The 22,006-nt window shown below is 39.4% G+C and overlaps 1 protein-coding gene across 2 annotated transcripts in view; it reads left to right on the top strand.

Annotated features, from left to right (window-relative positions):
- The window catches only part of kif20ba (kinesin family member 20Ba), a 46,141-nt gene extending 24,654 nt beyond the window's left edge, over window positions 1-21,487 (top strand). The window contains exons 31-35 of one of the 2 annotated variants that reach the window (XM_074675839.1): window positions 2,809-2,850; window positions 11,264-11,338; window positions 12,190-12,307; window positions 17,711-17,865; window positions 21,351-21,487. In XM_074675839.1, coding sequence (XP_074531940.1) covers window positions 2,809-2,850; window positions 11,264-11,338; window positions 12,190-12,307; window positions 17,711-17,865; window positions 21,351-21,431 — 471 coding nt within the window. In that variant the 3' untranslated portion in view covers window positions 21,432-21,487. The remainder of the gene's footprint in view (window positions 1-2,808; window positions 2,851-11,263; window positions 11,339-12,189; window positions 12,308-17,710; window positions 17,866-21,350) is intronic. The other variant, XM_074675840.1, reaches the window with a different exon arrangement.
- Window positions 21,488-22,006: the final 519 nt, after the last annotated feature.

The raw sequence follows: 22,006 nt of genomic DNA, 5'->3' as shown, positions 1-22,006 counted from the left end.
GAATCCAGGAAGATCTGTAGCTCTTGAATAAAAAAAAAGATACATTTGTTAAAACTGGCTACAGTACAGACTTAATGAAATGACAACTTGTGATAAAAAGAGGCTTTTTTTTCCTGTCCTGTATCATTCTGTGGGTAAAAACAAAGTCGGCTGATGTGCATTTAACAGAAAAGAAACAAAGACTAAAAGCCTGGCAAACTGAGTCTTCAAGTGAACACTTTTAAAAGCACAAAGCTCACAGTGAAGGGCGCAGAGAAGGGTGGTATAAACAGAGGGCAGCGTGATGCCAGAGGCAAGGCAGCTAGACTCGGCTCTGTCAGCTGTTCCTTCACTCCCTACTCTGATCATGACTGTCTGGGTCAAGTGTGATTTGGCCAACTTCACTGACAGTGGTTCGGTTTTGTAACAACCTGCTCATCTGCCTCCTGACCCTGGTGAGCTGGGATTTTACAAACTGATGTGAGCAGAGAGCACACATGTAGGTCGTCTGACTTAAGATACTCCTACAACACAAAAGGTGAAAAAAGATATTTAAAAAGTGCATCATGGGTGAAAAACAAGAACGATGCATTAAGATGGTTGTGAAGGTTCGTGTTTTTGTTTGATTTGTCATGACCAATGTTGCACCAAAGTCAAATGTGTTGTACAGTGCTGCTGCCAGAGAAGGTTACAGATCACTTGAAACAGACTGATCGAGTCTCTCTGTCCCATTCCTTCACTCTGTCTCTTTATCTGCTGGAGCATCTGTCAGCAGGTTCTTGGCCTATCCTTGATCTAACTCAGAGTCAGCCAGGGCGCAGGCAGAGAGTGGGTTCACCACTGATTAATGGGACAACACTTAATAGAAGCTCACAGGGGTCAGGGAGAGAATAAGAGTCAGAGAACGGACAGACACAGTGAGGTCCTTGGAGCTCTATTTCTGAATTGCAGATTTGCATTTATTCAGTTCAGACAAATGAAGACAAGATCCGATCCATCTCTCTCGGTTTTGCTCTTCAGCCCTTAAGTGATTGGGGAATAGATTAGTATTTATGGCACGTGGGTTTTTTCTTGGCTGTGCTTGTGATGCATAGACACAAAAAGGAGGAAGTAATTAAGGGAAAAATACCACATTACATAGCGTCATGTTGTTAAGGAGCCAAAATGTATCCTTTTAAGCACCTTTGATTTAGTAGTTGCACGAGGAACCGTCGACTTTTGTCGGTTGCTGCATCAGTGATTTATGCTAGATAGTAAGGGGGAAAACTGCTGCAGATAATTGCACTTATCACCCTTAGTGATAATTTATTCTTTCAATCGTCATTGTTTAAAAGCTAAACATTAAACCTTAAATTCTCACATCTCTTTAAAGCGTATCATGCTTTAGTAAGTGGACGTGTTGCATTGGATTGCAGGCTTTTGCTGGGTGGTGCTTGTATTGTATTGTGTATTGTATTGTGTTTGTTTGTTTTTTGTTTAAGCATTTTCCTTTGAATGCTTAAAGAGATGTTTTGTTTCCATCAGCAGTGAGGCGAATATGTACATGTGTTCACATTTTTAAGGCAGATGTATGTTGATATCCTCCCCAATGACTGTAGTATTTTCCATCTATAAAAAAACAAAAATGTTCATATATAATATATGCAATAAAACAAGGGAGTTTCTGAATTAAACATAAATGCTGCATGGAGTAGCAGGACACCTGAGGTTTAAACTGCTCAACAAAGAGTCTTCACTCCATGTTGACATCAGTAGTTACTTAACATCCAACCCCTGTAGAGTCGAAACTATCAAATTTTGATGCTTCTTTTAACAATAACATGAAATAATAAACCATCTCACTGCCATTTTGAATACATATCACATATACATGTGAGAAACACAATATCAAACAGAATGTACATGAGTTTTGGTCTGTGTAAATACAACGTTACGCATGCTGCAAACCTTTAATTAGATGGATTACAAGTAAGTAGCCATGAACGTCGGTGACCCCCAAGGAAGTTGAGTCAATTTTATTTTCCATGTAGTGCCAGATCACAGTACAGGTAATTTAGTTACCTCTCTCATAAATAAGGTTTATGCCTTGTTTTTTTGATTTAACAGACTAAATAACCTTATGTTATCTATCTAATTTACCTGATGGGATGTCAATTGTCCGTACATCGTAGCACTCACATTTCTCCTCATGCTGTTTTGCGCATGGCAAAGTTCCGCCCCAACGCATTCAGACACACAAACATACGCCCACATTTACACACACAGACAAGCACATTCTGTATAGCTGACAAAGAGCTGGGGAAAAATCTCCCAACCAATACTCGCTCTCGTGCCCCCTGCTGCTAAGTGCAATGTGATGTGTTTCCATGCTTGTTTATTCTCATCAAGCTCCGTTGGCCCTTTGAATTAAGGCCATACCAAAGAAAGAAAAGTTGTGCTATTGCTGACTATGGCAAACACGTTTTCTTCCATTCCACACAAGGTCTTTATCAAGGTGGGGAACAAGGCAACCATGTTCTCCAAACCTCAAAGGAATAAGAAATGCAGTTGATTATCGCTCATGCATGTCAGGAAATGTAAACATAAGAAGTCACCTTTCTCAAACTGGCTGTTGACCCTTCTGGGTCTTTGAGTCTCAGTGGGTGTTGCTCACTTTGAGAAGGTCACAGACTAGATTTCCAGTGCATCCCAGGCTCTTATCTGTTAAGTTTAATGTTTAGTAGCTATATTGGTGCTATTATATTTGGCACTGTTCTAAAGTGTTATTGTTTTAAAGTCTTCACACTGTATCACTGGCTTGTCTTTGACCATGATCTTTCTTTTCTGAAGCCTCATATTTTCAGGAGAAGTAAACGACGAGCAACACAAGAGGTACTTTGATGTTTGTTTTTATTAATTGTTAGTAAATGTTTTCATTTTTCATTCTCATATCCACAATCATGCAAACATTCCTCATTATAGCCTTCATTATCACTTAACACTCATGTATAGTATACTCACACTTGTTTTAGTGTGGCAGTAGCTGAAGCGTTTAACATTGAAGGGGTGTATTTTTTAGGCTTTGTTCTGTCCCCCTTGTTCCCATCTAGCTTTAAAGGGTATACAGCCTAAAATATCCCTCCTTTCCTCACTCTGGTGTTGCCTTGTTATGTCTCCCTGCAACGCGTGCCCCCTCTGATTGGCTGGTCTTCTTGAGACCCATCAGGGGCAGAGCTGGGCAGACCTGGTGATTGAAGCCTGCCCTTCTAATGTGTCATGAACCAGTTTAGGAGATCGATATGTGATGACTGCATCATTTCAGCAAGTCTTGTGAAGACCTCGTGCTGTTGTTTAAAACAGAGTGCTTGGAGCAGTTTAGAGTCAGATTCAGGGATTTATTCAACTTGTGGTTATTTATCTGTAGACAACTCACTGTTGTTTACAGAGAAATGTTGTCCGTAATAACATTTGTCCTCTCAAAATCTGCATGTTCAGAATAAACATCCAGCGTTGTCACTTTAAACACGTTGAAACAATGGAAAAGCATGACACCCCTCTTAAACAAAGAGGGTTTCCTATGAATCTGCTGCCACCCTGAATCTTTACAGTTTCTCAGTTAGGAAAGCAATAATTAAATTCTTCTCAGAATGCAGCACATTCCAATTATAGGCTAAAGTGCTGTAATCATGAACAACGGTTTTCAGGTATAGTTATGTGTGATAACAGTCATTTGACCTGAACTAAACATGACACTCACTGGCAGAGTGTGCTGTTGACACACAGTTTTTTTTCTGTATGTATAAAGCGCAAGTTAAGAAGTCTAGGCCACTGGTAATTAACAGGCTCATTATTTTCACTGTTTTTCTAAGCACACAGTCAGTGATTATCTGGAACTGTCTAAAAGCAGTTTGCTTTTGAGACCTTTGGTGGAGCAAATACCCACTGTTTTACATAAAAAGGCTGCTAGCCTTGGAGAGATTCTCAGTTTCACTATGTTAGTAATTCAAACCTTAATAAAAAAATTTAAATTTCACCCTAAGCCAATTTTTTTAAGTCTGTTTTAAGCTTTATCGGTTCTCGCACTGTTTAAGAAAGAATGCAAAACTGTATAAATATGATACAGGAAACTGCATACTCCTATTAAGCAGTTTCTACTTCTATAAAGATTTGTAAGCAGATGGTGATTTGGTGTTTTGCAGTAACGAGAGTGAGGCAACATTTGCCTGCATGTTACTTGATAGGGCCAGTAATGTAATAAATTGCACCAATATAGTTTCCTTTGGGTGAAGCAGTCCATTACTTTAACCCTTTTTAGTGTTACACAGAGGAAAGTGTGACTAGTGGCAGGCAAAGCCTCCACTCAGATCATCTGACATCACTGACTCCCACCAGTATCCAACCTCAAAGATTATTTTTTCCACAGTGTAGTTAGGAATGTAGTATGGGTGAGGTTCACTGGTTCCTCAGAAAGTAGTTTTTGATGTTTTATGAAATGTACAGTACCCATCAGAAACACAGCACAACAAATGTCTTTGATATCACCTGATATTTTCAGGGCTTGAAGACCTCCGGCATAGTGCCGGAAATCCGGCGTAGACAAACCTGCCAGATTGTGAAATCCTGCAGGTCGGTCTGGCTGCCCTCCGTTGATTTCACTCGATCGAGTTCCGACTGAACCAGTCAGGAAAGAGAGGCGGGAGCTGCAGAGAGCAGCTCCCGCCTCTCTTTCACAAACAAGCAGCAGCGGCCCAAATCCGCTACGTCATACCGTGGCTTGATGCGTATTGGTCTATGATGAGTGTGACTGGCAGAACGATCGTCCAGTATGGCACTGTCCGTCTAATTTGTCAGATAAATGTGCTTCGTGAAGAGAGTAATTAATGACGGAGGCGGAGAGCAGAAGCGGAGTAGCAACCCCTTATAATGAAGCAGTGATACTGAGAGATGTTTTTGGACAACAAAGAAGCTTGGCTTCAGAGAGCAAGTTTACCACGTAATCGGGATACCCGCTCGAAAACTGCGCCGCCAGCGAGTCTGTAATCACGCAATCGGGCGCGCATGGATGTATTTTTCATCCATGCGAATTTCAGTAAAACCGTCCCTCCTACTAGCGACTTCGGCGGGTTGAATTATTTAATTGTAGTTTTCTGAAACGGCATCTGAAATACTAAACCCATTGCAGTATGAGACTACGACACCACAACTCCCACGAGCACTGCCTGCACACAGTGTTTGCTCATTGGTCCCTTCGCAAAGTCTTCTACTGAGAGGCGCCCCAGACGCGCTGGTCTTCAGCCTTCGTCTCGGACACTGTGACAGCTCCCGGTGTTTAGCGCCTGATAACGTGTTTTAAAACTTCACTCGCGTCTTGTTTGCTCTCTATGGTAAACGGATTCCGGGATTTAAGTCACAATCTAGCGCCAAATATTCCGTAACTTGTTAAAAGTGAGGACATTTATCAGACGGAGCTCATTTAAGCTCACAGTGCACCGTTCTCACCAGCAACACTCACCTTGAGCAGGGGAGGAGGAGAAGACAGGAGCACACGTAGAGAAGTGAAACTGATCATAGATATGAGAAGCCGTAGGAACAGTATTTAAACCTCCTAATAAACAAACATTTTAAAAGTTATATGTAATAAGTTCACTCTGGAAATACTGTAAACAAACCAAATCATTCTAAATAAATGAAACTTATGGTCCAGTGTGACTTAGGTAGGCCTACGTTATTTTCGTCTTCATGACGCATTTTTTTGACTGATACGACCTCAAAAAATGTATGACAGTACTACGAAGTGACTTGTAGTCCAGAAAGTATGGTACTAGTTTATTAGTGAAAAATTACTGTTGTAAATAAATATTTAAGTAGACAGTGTTTCTAGAAAGCTTTTTCAGTTTAGTTTTTATTTTTTCAATTAATCTTCAACCTTCACAACTTTCATTGAATGCAATATTATGCTCCTCCTTTAATTAGATTGTTTCAATAGTCTGCATATTTTCATATTTAAGGAGCACAACCATTTCAGAGCTGAATACCTGATTTAGGTAGTCTTTATTTGAGTGTGCACAGGGGTCATTTATATTTAAAAAGGTTTTAAATCTATTTCAGGTAAACTTTAGCATTTCATCATCCGCCTTGATCATATCAAACATAATTATCCAACAACAATATTGTGGACCCTACCAGAAGCGATGGCCACAGGTACTTATGCTGTATCGCTGACTGACCGTTTGTGTGAACAAAAAATTAGTGTTACTGTGTTTAATGTTATTATTATTATTATTATTATTATTATTATTATTATTAAAAACAATATTAAACGCAGTAAACGCCCCCCCCCCCCCCCCCCCCCGCTTTCAGGCACAGGATTTTTTCCTGCTTCAAGCCCTGTATTTTCTTTCTAGCTTGCACCTGGTTGACCAGAGAGTATTTGGGAGAAAAGTAGCTTTGGTCTGCACAGATTTTTGTTATTGCCTCAGACTCTTGACTTTTTCCAGGTGCAATCAAGCTGTAGCTCATTCCTCCCTCTTGAAGGGAGGTCGCAGTGGAGGCTGAGCCACAGGGCAGCGCTCCTCAAAATTGTTAGAACTCACTTCCTTGTTCAAGGACACTTAAGCGTCAACTCGGGGTTTGAGGTGTAAAGCTATTATTAAAGGGCAGCTTGTATGACCACAGGCTTACACATTTCCCTTCAGAATATGGAGTTCTTTTTGGATTGACTTCTTTCTCTAGCACTGCACTTGGGTTCACCAGTTTTAACTTCATAAAATGTAATAAAGATGAGGCCACTCACCAAGCTGAGCCCTCTTCACAGTGCTGAGATTTAGGATCTCATTCCAACAGTTTCTTTTTTAGATGATGTGCAGTCCCTTGCCTTGACACTATGTTCATACAGTTGACAAATATTTTCATATCTCTCTGTTTTTTATAAAACACTTTATAGAATTCAATAAAAAATGCTGGGACTGGTAGCTTTTACACCTAAATGATTACAGGCAACATGCTCAGCATCAGTGACTTAAAGCTAAATGCTAGAGAGCATCACGTGAGAAACAGTGTTCCTTTCACTGCTTCATTTGTTTAATGCAAAGTAGATTTTTTTCCAATCTTTTTGAAATGTTCTTGCTCAAAGTAATTACATTGTCAAAATCAATGGAATATTTAAATGTAATTGCTATTTCTTAGGTTGAGTGCTGACATTTCATCCATGTAAAACCCAGGAGGAGAGTTGTATGGTAAAGTGGATTTTTATCTGATGGGGCTGACATCCGTGGGCAGTGAGGGGCAGCCGATTTCATCGGCTATCCAGACCTCTGCACTTTTCAATTTTTCTCAGATAGTGGAGTTTTGGCAGGATTGAACATGTAAACTAGCACGATATGAACACACAAGCAAATCCCGTGCCTCACCTCTCACTTGCAATCATTGTCTTTCCTGCCTTCCTGTTCTCCATCCACCATCCTGTTTATCTGTCCCTAATCATTTTTCAGACAAGCTCAACCTTCTCATCCTCTCTCTCTGATTCTCATGTCTCTCTGTCTGCTGAGCAGATGAGATCTTAACGATTTATTGACCAGGCTGTGGCTTTTCTTCAAAAGGGAGACATCGTCACTGTCCCAGAAAATCCTTATCTGAACTTTCGGCTTTTATGATTTCAGTGAGAGTTTTGTGGCTCTGCCAACCAAAGTACTCAGAGGATTGGAGTCAATCTCACGTACACTTTGATAAGCTGTGTTGTGAAACTCTGTTACAGTCCAAAACAACAAAGTGTAGACACTTTTTCTTCTTTTTTTACTCTGACAGCCTTATAGTTATCTACATTTATGTAGATAAATAAACAAGGGGTCAAAAAGTGGTCATCCCTAGAATATGTATTTAACCCTAACCCTTCTTTGTAACCGGATACAATCAAAATGTACACACACAGTAACAAAATATCATATCAGCATTCCTTTCTGCCATCCTGTTGATTTCTTATTTTTCATTCTACATTCATTACAGGAACACAAAAAACTAAAAACAATATCAAAAGTTTTTTGTGTTCATAGCTACATGTATATGATTTCTGTGGAGTGTGACATTACTTAAAGGCTTTGTAAGACAAAAACTGTGGAATATAGAAAGAATGGGAATAGACTTAATCAGCTTTGCTTTGGTTGAACTTCATCAATTAAAAAATAGGAGAGGCTCTCATTGATGTAAAAGATTACCTCAGGGAAACTCTCAGCAGTGCCTTTATGGAAGATTACTAGAAGCACATTTCCACTCTCCCTATCTTCACTACATCTTTATTTGTCCCTTGTGTTGATTCACATTATCTTATGTCTCATTTAATTTTTTTACATGCTCCCTCTATCGTCTCATCTTCCTCTCTGCTCCCCAACAATTCATCTTGTTTACTTTCTCCACACACTCCAATTACTATTTATCTCTACCACTCAACACTACTCGTCTGTGTCTTTTTCTTTTGCTGTAGCTCTGTCAGCCTCGCTCTCACACGTACTACATTAGACACTCACTCACTTCAGCTCCATTATGTTCTTTATTCACATTCTTGATCCATCCAGTTCCCACATCTGCACTTCTTTCATGCACTTCCATTCATTTCTTCCCTCCTCTCTGATTATTTCTGAAAATGCCACATGAGTCACAGATGACGCCGAGTGTTTTGACTTCTTTTGTAATTTCTAAACTGGAGCATGTTGGTGCACCAAGTTATACCGTCAGCGTAGCCTGCTGAAACCCTAACAGCTAGCTGTGAGTCAGAATTACTCTGTTTGCCAGGAATTACTGAAGCCAGTGAAGGAAAGGAAAAAAAAACTGTTCAGAGCTGTGTTTATTTTACTGAGATTGTTGGGTTTTTATATTTCTGGTGCCTTTTTCAGAATTTATGTTTCCCTTTAGTTTTGCTCATAGCTAATAGCCACTGTTAGCCAAGCAAAGATTTGTAAAAATGAGCACTTATGTGGGTGCCTAAAGATGCGTGTATTTCTACAGCCAGCCTCAAGAGTAATCTTGAGAAACTGCAGTTTTACAACACTTCCATACAGGTTTTGTATTATTAGACCTAGATCTGCCACCTGGGATAAAGGAACTGCTGAGGGCAGAATAACCACAGGATGTGATGATGGGAAATTAAAGAGCCTATAAGGACTTTCCTTAATAAATTGAAAAAGTCTCACTTTTAGGTATACGCCTAATTGTAATCCACATTTCAAAATGAGATGATCAAAGACGGTTATTTCTAAAGGCTTTTTCTCAGCTTCCTGTTGGGTGGGACGGGATTGATTTTACAGCACAACCCCATGCCAGTCTATGAAGTTTTGCAGTGAGAAAAGAGATCTGTTTTTTTTCTGAATACGGTTTCTTTGATTAATTTTGTAGTGATAGACACTGAAGCTGGACTCCCAAAAAGAAAAAGGACTGAAGAGCAGAAGAAAGCTAAACAGAAGTGTGATAGCACACTAGCTAAAATTATGGGCTAGGCTGGTTGAGATAACGTGCATTTCCACACACAGGCAGCAGTTATTCTGCAGTGGTCTGTTCAAACTTGAGAGTTTGTCAATAAAATGAAGAGTTGGGTTACGTTAGCTCTGCTTGGTGAGGTTGGAGATGGTAGATGAGCACGGGCAGGACGTAACCATGATTCACTAACGTTAGAAGTTACCAACTCAGAGTGCCAGGCTGTGAGTAACACTAAATATAGCTTGGCACTAGGGATGCACCGATCCTATCCTGGTATCAGGTATTAGCACTTATCTAGCCCCTCAAAGCTGGATCGGGTAACGGTGGTAAAGGATAGGTCCAAGCTTGACACTAAGGCTAGACTATGATATAGTCTACAAGGTGTAAAATTTAACAATCAAATAGTTATTTCTGTAAATTCTGAAGCATTTTTTAATCAAACTGCTGTTAAAAATTTAAACACATTAAACACATAGTTTAAATCAATATATACTTCAGTAATTCCATATGTAGTCATTTTGTCTTTCACTCAAAACATTACCAGCCTTATCCCACAGTAGAGCAGGCAGGTTGTTGTTTTACACTGGTATTGGATCAGGATCGGTACCAATACCCAAAGCCCAGGTATTGGTATTGGTAATCAGCCAGAAAAGCTGGATCAGTGCACTTGGCACTAAACTACGGAACAAAATCAGTTGGCAAAGTTTGATTGTTGTCATGTTTAAAACAATAGAGCTACGAATCTATTAATGAATACATTACCTTGTTGCGCTTTATCTGGTAAAAGTTGTCTTGAACACAGAAGAGCAGTGTTAAAAATTAGATCTCCTCTCTATTTATTTGCTTTAAAACAAACGCACGGCTTAGTAACAGTCACATTCTCACAGCAGTAAGTGCAACTGTTAACAGGAAATGGAGTCTTTATCCCAGAAAAATACCAGCTTTTCCTGATAGCCCTCACAGCCTTTTTAAACTCTCCAAAAAAAACAAAACTTGAAAATGTATAAGGTGAAAAATACAAACGTTTGTTTCACTCAGTCATTTTTCATCAACCTCTCTGCCTTTGTCATCTCATTAAACCACCAGTTTACTCAACCTCTCAAGCAGCAGAGCACAGACACAATCTCAAATACCTGGCTTGATAAATGAAAGTTGTGATGTCCTGTGTTTAGAAAAGCTAGATAAATAACCACAATAATCAGTCTCAAACCTGTTTTAAAACTTTTATTCTTACCTTTCTCTGGGAGATTTAGAATTTCCCAAAGATTTATTGAGCAGGAAGCAATGAAAACATCTAAGACTTTGATTTGTTCTCTTTGTTTAGTCTCAATGGAAGTTTTCCACGCCCGGTCGATCACGGTGCTCGGTGCTGACATTAAAACCTTGTGCCAAAGTAAAACTGCAGATTAATTGGGTGTTTCTTAGACACCCATACAATATATTTTGACTGGTAGTAGTTGAGCTTGTCAACTCTTCAGGCCTCTCTGGCAGGTAAATAACCCTAAATTGAAGCTTGTTTTCTCCCTGTGAAGATTATTCTAGCCGCGAAAATGGTAAAAGTGGAATTGACCGCCCACCAAGGCGGCTCTGTGCAGTGTCTGAATGTTTGTCTTTTGACGTCTGTCCCATATTAATGACCAGCCACTATTCATCCAACCATCCTTTCATTTAGAAACGTTTTGTGGTTGTTTTCAGCCCCCTGCTTCTCTCTACCCTTTCTGCTCAAACAGATGACTCAGTACATACTCAGAGTTTTAGCACTTGGTCTGTGTGCTTTTTCTAACAGTGTGTCTGGGTGTGTGTTTCTCCGTTTTGATGTGCCTCTGTGTTTTTCTTGTAGGAAGAGGTCGAGGCAGAGAACAGAAGGAACACGCGGACCAAATTGACACCAAAGCTGACTCCACACCAAGAGGAGGTGACAACCAGACAACACACCAAAATCACACACACACACACACACACACACACACACACACACACACAAACACACACACAAACACCTAACAAGCAAAAACAGATAAGTGCAGACACATGAATAACCATGACCATGTGCTGTGAGACATCTTTACATGTGTCAACCAAAGTAATCATAGCTGATACCTCGATGTACAAAATCAGGATGGTGGAATGTAAACTCATCATACACTGTCTCTCTGCCAATATTTAGTTATTATATTTATACACAAGCAGACACATTACATCAAATCATATGCACTGTTCTCCTAAAAATGGTGATAAAATAAGATTTAAAAAAAAAAATCAAACTTGTCATTTCATTGCATGTCTTAATGACATGAAATAAAGGTTGCTGTTCCTGTCATAAAAAAAGCTGTATAAAACATATTAATATGAAATATTGTTTTAAGGTAAGGGCTTCAACTAGTTATTGTTTAAAGCATTAAATTGTGCCTCATGAAATGTCGGCATGAAGCTCACAGGTCTCCTGAAAGAAAGGAGGTGTTGTTACATTTCATGTATATTTTTTTGTCATCCCTGGTCATTATATTAAATTTATGGGCTTGATTACAAAGAGAACAAGATATATTTCTGCTTATAGAATATGCTCTTATAAACTAATTCAAGAGACATGTAGACATTAACAAGGATCAGTAAGGATTTTTTTCAACAATTTCTGCATGTCAGTAATTTGAAGGTTTCCAGTGAATTTCAGACTTTAAACAGTAGCATTTGCTGTGTTTCGTTGTAAGAAGCTGCACTGAATTTATTACTCATTCATTTATATTCATGTATTTCGCCTGTGCCCAGGTTTCGTCCCTTGCAAGGAGCCATGACTCCCAGAGCAGTCTCCGCAGCAGAAAAGAAGGAACGCTGCAGAAGATCGGGGACTTCTTGCAGAGCTCCCCCACACTCCTAGGCTCTAAAGGTTAGTGTGTCAGTGTTTGACTGTTTATTTTTTGGGGTTTATATGTAATTATGCTTCATTGTAGGAGGAAATTACATTAAAAGAACTTGTGATACGATGAGGCAGCAAATATTACACCAGAAGAGGGCTGACACAGCTTTTTGTCGCTCAGAGCGGAACAAATACCTTTCTTACTGATGACATGTCCACGATGCATAAAGCATGTTAATAACTAGACTAACTGCTGCATCTGCAAATTTATGTTCAGTGGAGATAAAATAAAGAGATTGTAGAGCTCTCATTAATGACTACATAACTGTTTTAACACAAATCAAAAAACTGAAAAGCAACAGTAACGTAAATCCAAAGCAAATTGATACTAAACACCATGACAAAGCCTAACCAGACTCCTGTTTGCTAAAGTGGAAATAAAAACACTGTCTCTTCATTGCTAGGAAAACTGTTTCTAACCGTCTTCTGCTGAACTTCTTGGACAGATACACAGGCTGTCAGTGTAACGGGTCGGTCACATAGCCACAGGCACTCTGTTCTTTAGCTTGACAGTCTCTGAAGTGATTTTATTGCTGTAAAGATAACAAGCTACTGCAGTAAGCTTCTGTCTGTGGATCCACTGTAACAACTCTATTACAACACTTAATAAAATAAAAAACTAACATCAATGACAGGAATACCTGTCAGTGGGGGGGGGTTGTTGGGCAGCATGTAGACATGTTGTCCTTGAAGTGTTGAAAGCAGAAAAAAAGGGGTTAGTGTAAGAAGGGAAATGACTTTGAAACGCACCAAGCTAAAAAGGTTGGATGGCTTGATCAGAGCGTTTCGGAAACTGTAACTCTCGTGGGGTTTTCAAAAGTAATGGAAGGGAGGAAAACTTGAGAACAGGTGACAAGGTCAAAGTTGTCCAGCGCATCCTTTTGTTTCATGAGGAATGAAGGTAAGGTGGTGTGCATTGCAACTAAACTCTAAACAAATGTTAAAGTCTTAATTTTTGTAGATAAAAAATAATGTTTTATTAGACTCAATATGAGTCACATTTACCTGAGAAGTCCAGAAAAAAAGTCTTATTTTGATAAATTAAAAGATAAAAATAATGCCTAAATTACTTGTCATGAGTAGAACTGTAGCCTTCAGCCATTCTGTCCATTCTCCTGACCTCTGGCAACAACAAGACATTTTTCTCAGAGATTTTTTTCTCTTTTATGGGCCGTTCTCTGTAAAACCTTGAGATAGTTGTGTGGATAAATCCAAGCAGATCAGCAGATTTTGAAACACTCAGACCAGTAGCCTGGCACCAACAAACATGCGAGGTTCAAAGTAGTGCTGCACGATTATCGCAATCGCAATGTCAGCACATGCAATTACATTATCACAAAAAGAGGTGCAATTGTGCAATTATTTAAAAAATAGTGTAAAAAAATGAGTGTGTTTATGTGAGTGATGTGTGTGTGTGTGTGTGTGTGTGTGTGTGTGCGTGCGTGTGTGTGCGTGTGTGTGACTGAGTAAGAGAGAGAGCGTGAGGTGACTAATCAGTCACTGTTTCAACTGGTCATGTGAATACCTGCCCCCCTGGTTCGGCAGTTTAATCAGACAAGATGGAGCACGAAGAAGTAAGTGAGGCGCTCAAGGCGAAAAGAAACTCTACCTCTGTTATTTGGTGTTATTTTGGTTACAGGTTGAATGACACAGCAAAAAGATGTAATTTTCAAGACATGCAAAGCAAAAGTGGCATAAATGTGCTATTTTGAATACAAACAAAACAGTACTGTTGTGCTGTACATTGTTGTTTGTATACAGTAAATTTGGATATTTTGAGAATTATTACACAATTAAAATCTTCAGTAATCCATCTCTGCTTTTTTCTTGATTTTTCTCCATGATAACCAAGCAAGTCTGTAGACTCATGACACAACTTTTTTTATTAAATCGCAAGCACAATCGCAATTGTAATATTGTCCACCTAATCGCAAATCGCACCTTTTCCCCAAATCGTGCAGCACTACTTCAAAGTCACTTAATTCACCTTTCTTCTTCATTCTGATGCTTACTAGCTAACTAGCTAACTAGGTAGTGCAGTGGAAGGTGGGTGCATAGTGTCTTTTGATTTAAAGTCTTAATGTTTTCAGAGGAGATAAGAAGACGGAGTGTAGATTCCATTTTTAAGTTCATAACTTAGCTCTGTGTCTCATCTAATTGCCCCCAGTCGGTGATTCACTGATTAACTACAAAACTGTAGAGGAACATCACGACTCAAGTCTTTGTGCTGTGTTCCACAGCATCAGTCAATCACCTGAATCTCTTTCCCTCACACTCCTCATGAGCTCTACTATCTTATGATGGTTTTCAATGTCTAACAGAAGGGACTGAGGCTTCATGTTATTTTGCATACAGATTGGATTATAAGTAGTCACTGGAGGCACACGTGATCTGGCCAGACAGAACAGCTGTGCTTAGACTTGACTATTTGTGCTCAGGTTAACTAAGATACATCACTAACACCAGGTGTGAATTGCTGTTTGATCCCTAAGGTTGTGCTACATCACAGTACCATTGTCCATTACTGGCAGTAATAGTCCTCTGAGCTCTTATCCGTATGTTTATAGCTCCTTTTTATCATAAGCGGGTCACAAAGCTCTATCAGCCTGTATGGGATTGTTCTCGAACGGTTGTGTTTTTTATTCTTTTTTCCAACCATCGCTGTCCAAACTCAAAGAAAAGTAAAGGCCAAAACTCAGTTATAACATCTACGTGCAGCACAGTGTTTCAGACAGCTGAGTGATTGACAGTCGTCATCGAAGCAGGGAGCAGCTGACAGCCTGTAGTCACGCTGCTCTGCCTTCAACTTTGATCAGACTCTACAGCTTCTACCACGGAAAGTTTTATGGTTTGTGGCAATGTTTGCAACCAGTTTGCCAAGATGCTTTGTGTTGGCTTCTGCACTGAAACATCACTGTCATAACGATGTGTTTCCTGGACATTGCCATTTAATAGACCTCACTGCTTAATCCCAAAAAAAGATCAAGTACTTCCTCCCCTCGCATTTTAGTGCAATCAAACTGATTATTTCAAACGAGTAACATTTGAGGGCAGATAAACCAAAGTATCTTAAAAGAAATCCCTTAATACAAAGCAGTGCTGTAATCGAACCTGTTAATGATGAAAGTCTGCTGCAGTCTATTAGCATGTGCTGTGTATGGACATTTCTTTTCTGATGCAATATTCCTGAGACACTCAAAACCAGTTTGCTTAGTATTTAAGAAGAGCTTTGATATTCCAGCTGTCTCCCAAAAGAACTCCAAGGTTACCAGCTCTCAGCTCCACATTCACCTCCAGTTACTTCCTTGATGGAGTCCAGGAGGCTGTCACCTGATCCAGATAGGTTTAAAGTTTAACAGCAAACAACTGCTGAAACATTCGGACACACAAGGACAAACCGCAGAGGTTTTGTCTAAATGTCATTTGTGGGAGGATAACACGAGTTTGACAAAGTAACTGGGCAAAGGCAGCAGGTTTGTGACACTAATGATGGCTTGGAGGAGAGAGTAATGACAGAGAACATATTGGAATCAACTGGAGTCATCTGTGAGTATTTTTTATCCTCGGGGACTTGCAGTTTCACTCGGTCAATTAATTGTCGCCCCAGGGTTCCAGTGCAAGGGTGCTGTGGTGTGCCACCATCTGATCCCCCTTCCATCTTCCCCCCTTTTCTCTGTATCTCTCTTAGTGCTGCTCCCTAATTCAACCTGCTGTCTCTAAATCCTTCATCTCTCACCTTCACTCGTCCTCTATTCAAAGTTATTTTACTTCTTCAAGTTCTTCACTGCCTTTTTGTTCCGAAAGTTTCCTCTCTTCATCACTGATTTCTTCTGTCCCTGAACTGTCCTTTTTTCCAACCTCTTCCTCTCACATCCACTTAACCTCTCTGATGCTTCCCATACAACCTCCTGTGGGTCTCATGTCTGTCATCCTGCTTGTTATGCAACACCCTGTAGTCCCACCAAGGCTTGGGTACTTAGGACCAGTTCCATTTAGGAATGCAATGATTATTTAATCCTAAGACAAATAAAGACATAAAAAATAATCATGCAAGTAACCAAAAATATAAAGCGTACACACTGTGCCTTTGAATTTGGACCATTGAGTTAAATGTCACCTCTTCTCTTCAGACACTTGTGTTTTTGTGCTCCCATAAAAAGCAAGTTCCAGTTTACAGGCTGTGCAGTTTACAGGCTGTGCAGGCAGGTCTTTCCTTTGCAGCGTTGAGTTTAAAACTTCTGGACAGTAGACATTTTTTCTAGAGCTGTCAAAATCAATGCATTTATCAGATTAATCCCATCGTCATGATTAATCTGATTAAAAATTTTAACCAGGTTAATTCCTCTGCCGTGCAGAATGACTCAAAATCCCTGAAATGTCTCTGGCAACACATTTTGGGCAGTTTTCCAACTAGATTTGAATGCAAAAAAGAAAAAGAAATAAAATATGACAAGAATAGTCGACCAACATAAAGTATTATGCACACTTTGCAGGAAGGAGTTTTCTTATCTGCCTCGAGGCTTCAGTAAGTCTACCTCAAACAAATTGACACAATTACAAAGTGAATTGCAACAAACTCAAGAGCCATTAATTCTGACGAGGACATGTTTTTTGCAAAGGTTTTGCAAGTTGCCCCTCAAGATGCATTTGTACAAGGCTCCATCGAGAAGCACAAAGTTTTTTTTAACATGAACTGTTAAAGGTGTGTAGTTAACACCTCAAGTGCAAAAAATTTTTCTCCTTTCTTGAGTCTGTTTGATCATGCAAAATGGAACATTAATATCCATAGCAACCCTGTGGTTAATCTGATTCAATATTTGAATCGTTTGACAGCACTACTTATAACAAAATTCAAGTCAATGATTTTGCTAGATGGATTGTATCTATAAACTTAATTAAGCAAAAAGGAAATGTGTGATTAATCATGATTAATCACAAAATAGACATGTGATTAACTCAGATTAATTTTTTTTCATCAATTGACACCACTATTTTTTTTCTCATAGAGGCCTGACTTTTGAAATACTCTGGTAAATGGTGTCTTAAATAGGGGTTTAGACTGACTAAAAGGAGCCCAGCATCATACAGCCAACTCTGATTTTACATTTACATTCTGAGCTGGGTACAACACATTTGGTCAGACTCTGATATCTGGTCAGTAATCAAAATTGTTGACTGTAATTTAATAGGCACTACTGTAATAAAATCTCCTGCTTTAATGGTTCATTAACATGAACGGTGGTACATTCAGCACTTTATTAAAAATATGCTAACCAACAAAAAAAGTTAAGCAACCAATTAAAAGATATCAATCTATCCCAAGTATCTATTCAGCATGTTCCTCTTCCTCTAAAACTGTCTCTAACACTGCAGCCAAGAAGATGATGAGCCTGGTGAGTGGTCGGGCTGATGCAGACTCAGCAGCCTCCTCTTCCTCCTCTTCATCCCTCAGCCTAAGAGCCAAGAAGAACAAAAGGAAACTCTACAGGCCTGAAATCTCCTCTCCCATGGACATGCCTTCTCATCCTGTAAGTCCTGCACATTACACACACAGTACACGTGACCACTACAGTGCTTCAGCTGGGTATCAAACTCACAACCCATGTTTCCGCACCAACATGTTTAGCTAGAGTATAGAAAAACACATAATTTTTTAGCAGACTTTATTTTTAAGATGTCTTTCTATAGATAAAGGGAATTGATTGTTCCATCAAAAAACAACCAAAAAGGTTCTTCAGCCATGGCGTCATTACCACTGACAGGCCAGTTAAACGACAATTTTCTCCTCACAACAACTCCTGTTAGTGAGCAGGAGGAATACTCACAGGGCTTGAAGACCTCCGGCATAGTGCCGGAAATCCGGCGTAGACAAACCTGCCAGATTGTGAAATCCTGCAGGTCGGTCTGGCTGCCCTCCGTTGATTTCACTCGATCGAGTTCCGACTGAACCAGTCAGGAAAGAGAGGCGGGAGCTGCAGAGAGCAGCTCCCGCCTCTCTTTCACAAACAAGCAGCAGCGGCCCAAATCCGCTACGTCATACCGTGGCTTGATGCGTATTGGTCTATGATGAGTGTGACTGGCAGAACGATCGTCCAGTATGGCACTGTCCGTCTAATTTGTCAGATAAATGTGCTTCGTGAAGAGAGTAATTAATGACGGAGGCGGAGAGCAGAAGCGGAGTAGCAACCCCTTATAATGAAGCAGTGATACTGAGAGATGTTTTTGGACAACAAAGAAGCTTGGCTTCAGAGAGCAAGTTTACCACGTAATCGGGATACCCGCTCGAAAACTGCGCCGCCAGCGAGTCTGTAATCACGCAATCGGGCGCGCATGGATGTATTTTTCATCCATGTGAATTTCAGTAAAACCGTCCCTCCTACTAGCGACTTCGGCGGGTTGAATTATTTAATTGTAGTTTTCTGAAACGGCATCTGAAATACTAAACCCATTGCAGTATGAGACTACGACACCACAACTCCCACGAGCACTGCCTGCACACAGTGTTTGCTCATTGGTCCCTTCGCAAAGTCTTCTACTGAGAGGCGCCCCAGACGCGCTGGTCTTCAGCCTTCGTCTCGGACACTGTGACAGCTCCCGGTGTTTAGCGCCTGATAACGTGTTTTAAAACTTCACTCGCGTCTTGTTTGCTCTCTATGGTAAACGGATTCCGGGATTTAAGTCACAATCTAGCGCCAAATATTCCGTAACTTGTTAAAAGTGAGGACATTTATCAGACGGAGCTCATTTAAGCTCACAGTGCACCGTTCTCACCAGCAACACTCACCTTGAGCAGGGGAGGAGGAGAAGACAGGAGCACACGTAGAGAAGTGAAACTGATCATAGATATGAGAAGCCGTAGGAACAGTATTTAAACCTCCTAATAAACAAACATTTTAAAAGTTATATGTAATAAGTTCACTCTGGAAATACTGTAAACAAACCAAATCATTCTAAATAAATGAAACTTATGGTCCAGTGTGACTTAGGTAGGCCTACGTTATTTTCGTCTTCATGACGCATTTTTTTGACTGATACGACCTCAAAAAATGTATGACAGTACTACGAAGTGACTTGTAGTCCAGAAAGTATGGTACTAGTTTATTAGTGAAAAATTACTGTTGTAAATAAATATTTAAGTAGACAGTGTTTCTAGAAAGCTTTTTCAGTTTAGTTTTTATTTTTTCAATTAATCTTCAACCTTCACAACTTTCATTGAATGCAATATTATGCTCCTCCTTTAATTAGATTGTTTCAATAGTCTGCATATTTTCATATTTAAGGAGCACAACCATTTCAGAGCTGAATACCTGATTTAGGTAGTCTTTATTTGAGTGTGCACAGGGGTCATTTATATTTAAAAAGGTTTTAAATCTATTTCAGGTAAACTTTAGCATTTCATCATCCGCCTTGATCATATCAAACATAATTATCCAACAACAATATTGTGGACCCTACCAGAAGCGATGGCCACAGGTACTTATGCTGTATCGCTGACTGACCGTTTGTGTGAACAAAAAATTAGTGTTACTGTGTTTAATGTTGTTATTATTATTATTATTATTATTATTATTATTATTAAAAACAATATTAAACGCAGTAAACGCCCCCCCCCCCCCCCCGCTTTCAGGCACAGGATTTTTTCCTGCTTCAAGCCCTGTACTCAGCACAAGAACATGACGTGTAAAAAGCAGCAGAATTGGGAATGAATGCGACTTTGACAAGAGAAACGTGAGAGGCAGATAAACATTTTTTGTTTGCATGGTTTGATTCAAATTTAACTCCTATATTAGTTGAAAATTTAAAGAAAATGGATGAAATATGCAACCATAAATAGTGTTGGACTTTGGAAGACATTTCCTGACTCTCCTATGAGTGTTTTCTCTTTGGGAACCTCTGGGCAGAAGCCTTGCCAACAGTATAAGTCTATAAAGTTTGTGCAGCCTTAATCAATGCACGGCCAAGTAACAGTTTGTATCCATTGTCTGCATTAATCAACTGGACTACCACTGACGTTTCAACCTTGTTTTAATGCTTTTCAACCTTCAGATTTTAAACCATGAACTAATTCACTCTCACCCTGTAGAACTTCAACTCCTTGGCCAACTGCTGGTGATGATTTTTTGATACTTATAGCAAGTTGCTTTCTACATTTCATGTCAGGATTGCTGGGATTATTTATTTTTTTCCTGATTCTCTTTTGCACCGTAACTTTGATGAAAGAAAAATAATGCTGATTGTTACAACCTAGTCTAGGGGCACTGGAAAATAACATAAAGTGACCTCTCCTGTCTCACCACCAGAGCATCTCAACCACAGTCATAACATGATAGACTTAGCCAGTACCAATTGTCACTCTTTGTCTTACGCCTTCATCTATCCCTTCTCCATGACCCTCTGTTTTGAGGGCCAAGGGGAAGAGGTGAAAACGTTTCTCAGAAACAAGACGCCACTCGATAACTGCTACGTCACCATCCCTAGTCACTTCCTGGCTATGTCGTAGTTAGAGCAACAGTTTATTAACGTCCAAACCTAACACATTTTTACAAACTGATGATAAACCTTTGTCAGATTAGGATGACAAAGTCACAGCAAATAGACTTCACTACATCGTACTGTTACATGAATGATGAGACAGTTAAGCTATGAAAAGGGAAAATTTTCACAAATGTAAGTTTTCAGAAGCTATGTTATTGTGTAGCTCCCGAATACCGTAATGTTAGCTTTTGATAATATATTGTAGCTATTGCTACTCCTGGATCCAGCTTAGCTGTCTAATCATTCATGAAATGCAGTTCATTGTTGTGAAGTCTGTTTGCTCCACCAAAGGGCTAAGGAGTACATTTGGGACTGGCTCTTATTCTCTGCAATAATCTATTAAAACATGCTGATGAATTAGTGTAGAACACTGGTACCTCAGCTTATTTCTGTGTTTGATATCTTGATGAAGGTATTATTTAGCTATTTTACACTATTGTGCGTTTGTAACAACTTGTTCTTTCTCCTCTAATTGAAGATAATCAGCAGAGAACCAGAAGAGAAAGAGAGCGACCATCAGATCATAAAGAGACGTCTTCGATCAAGAATAGCTAAATAACTTGCCTTCATAAAGTACTGTATACTGTGTTTTTTGTGTGTGTGTGCATCATTATTTTTTAAAAATGAAGGAAAAAGCAATAATCTGTGTTATGATGGCTGAAAGTCTTAAATATAGCAACACACACATTCTTTGTCACCTTATTTAATCTGTTATCTGTAATATTTAATAAGTCAAGTAGATCTTATGTTAAAGCAAAGTCAATACTGTACAGTTGGCTGTGTGGCATGTAGAGGACAAATCTAGTATGCAGGAATACACTAACTTTCGTTTTGTTGATCAAAAAAACTGAAACTGTTCTTGTAAGAAGTGGAGCTGTAAGACGATCTGTATAGTTTAGCATAAGGATTAGCAGAGAGGTCATGGAGCTGCAAGACTTCATTTAAAGTTTAAACACAAATAGTTCACAAACCTTTACAATCATTTACATGCTGTTAATCACTTCCAATTTTGCTTTCGTCACATGCTGGATAGTCTTCCTGAAAAAAGCAAGAGTTTATAAGATTACTTTGTACATCTTAGGGACATTCCTTAGTCTATAGTGTACAAACATCTTACAAGCAGAAGACACTAAA

Source organism: Halichoeres trimaculatus, unplaced genomic scaffold, assembly GCF_033239565.1.
Source record: "Halichoeres trimaculatus isolate MK-OKI-2021-1 unplaced genomic scaffold, fHalTri1.1 fHalTri1_scaffold_8, whole genome shotgun sequence".
Lineage (NCBI taxonomy): Eukaryota > Metazoa > Chordata > Actinopteri > Labriformes > Labridae > Halichoeres > Halichoeres trimaculatus.
This window is presented reverse-complemented; position numbering and strand designations above follow the sequence as displayed.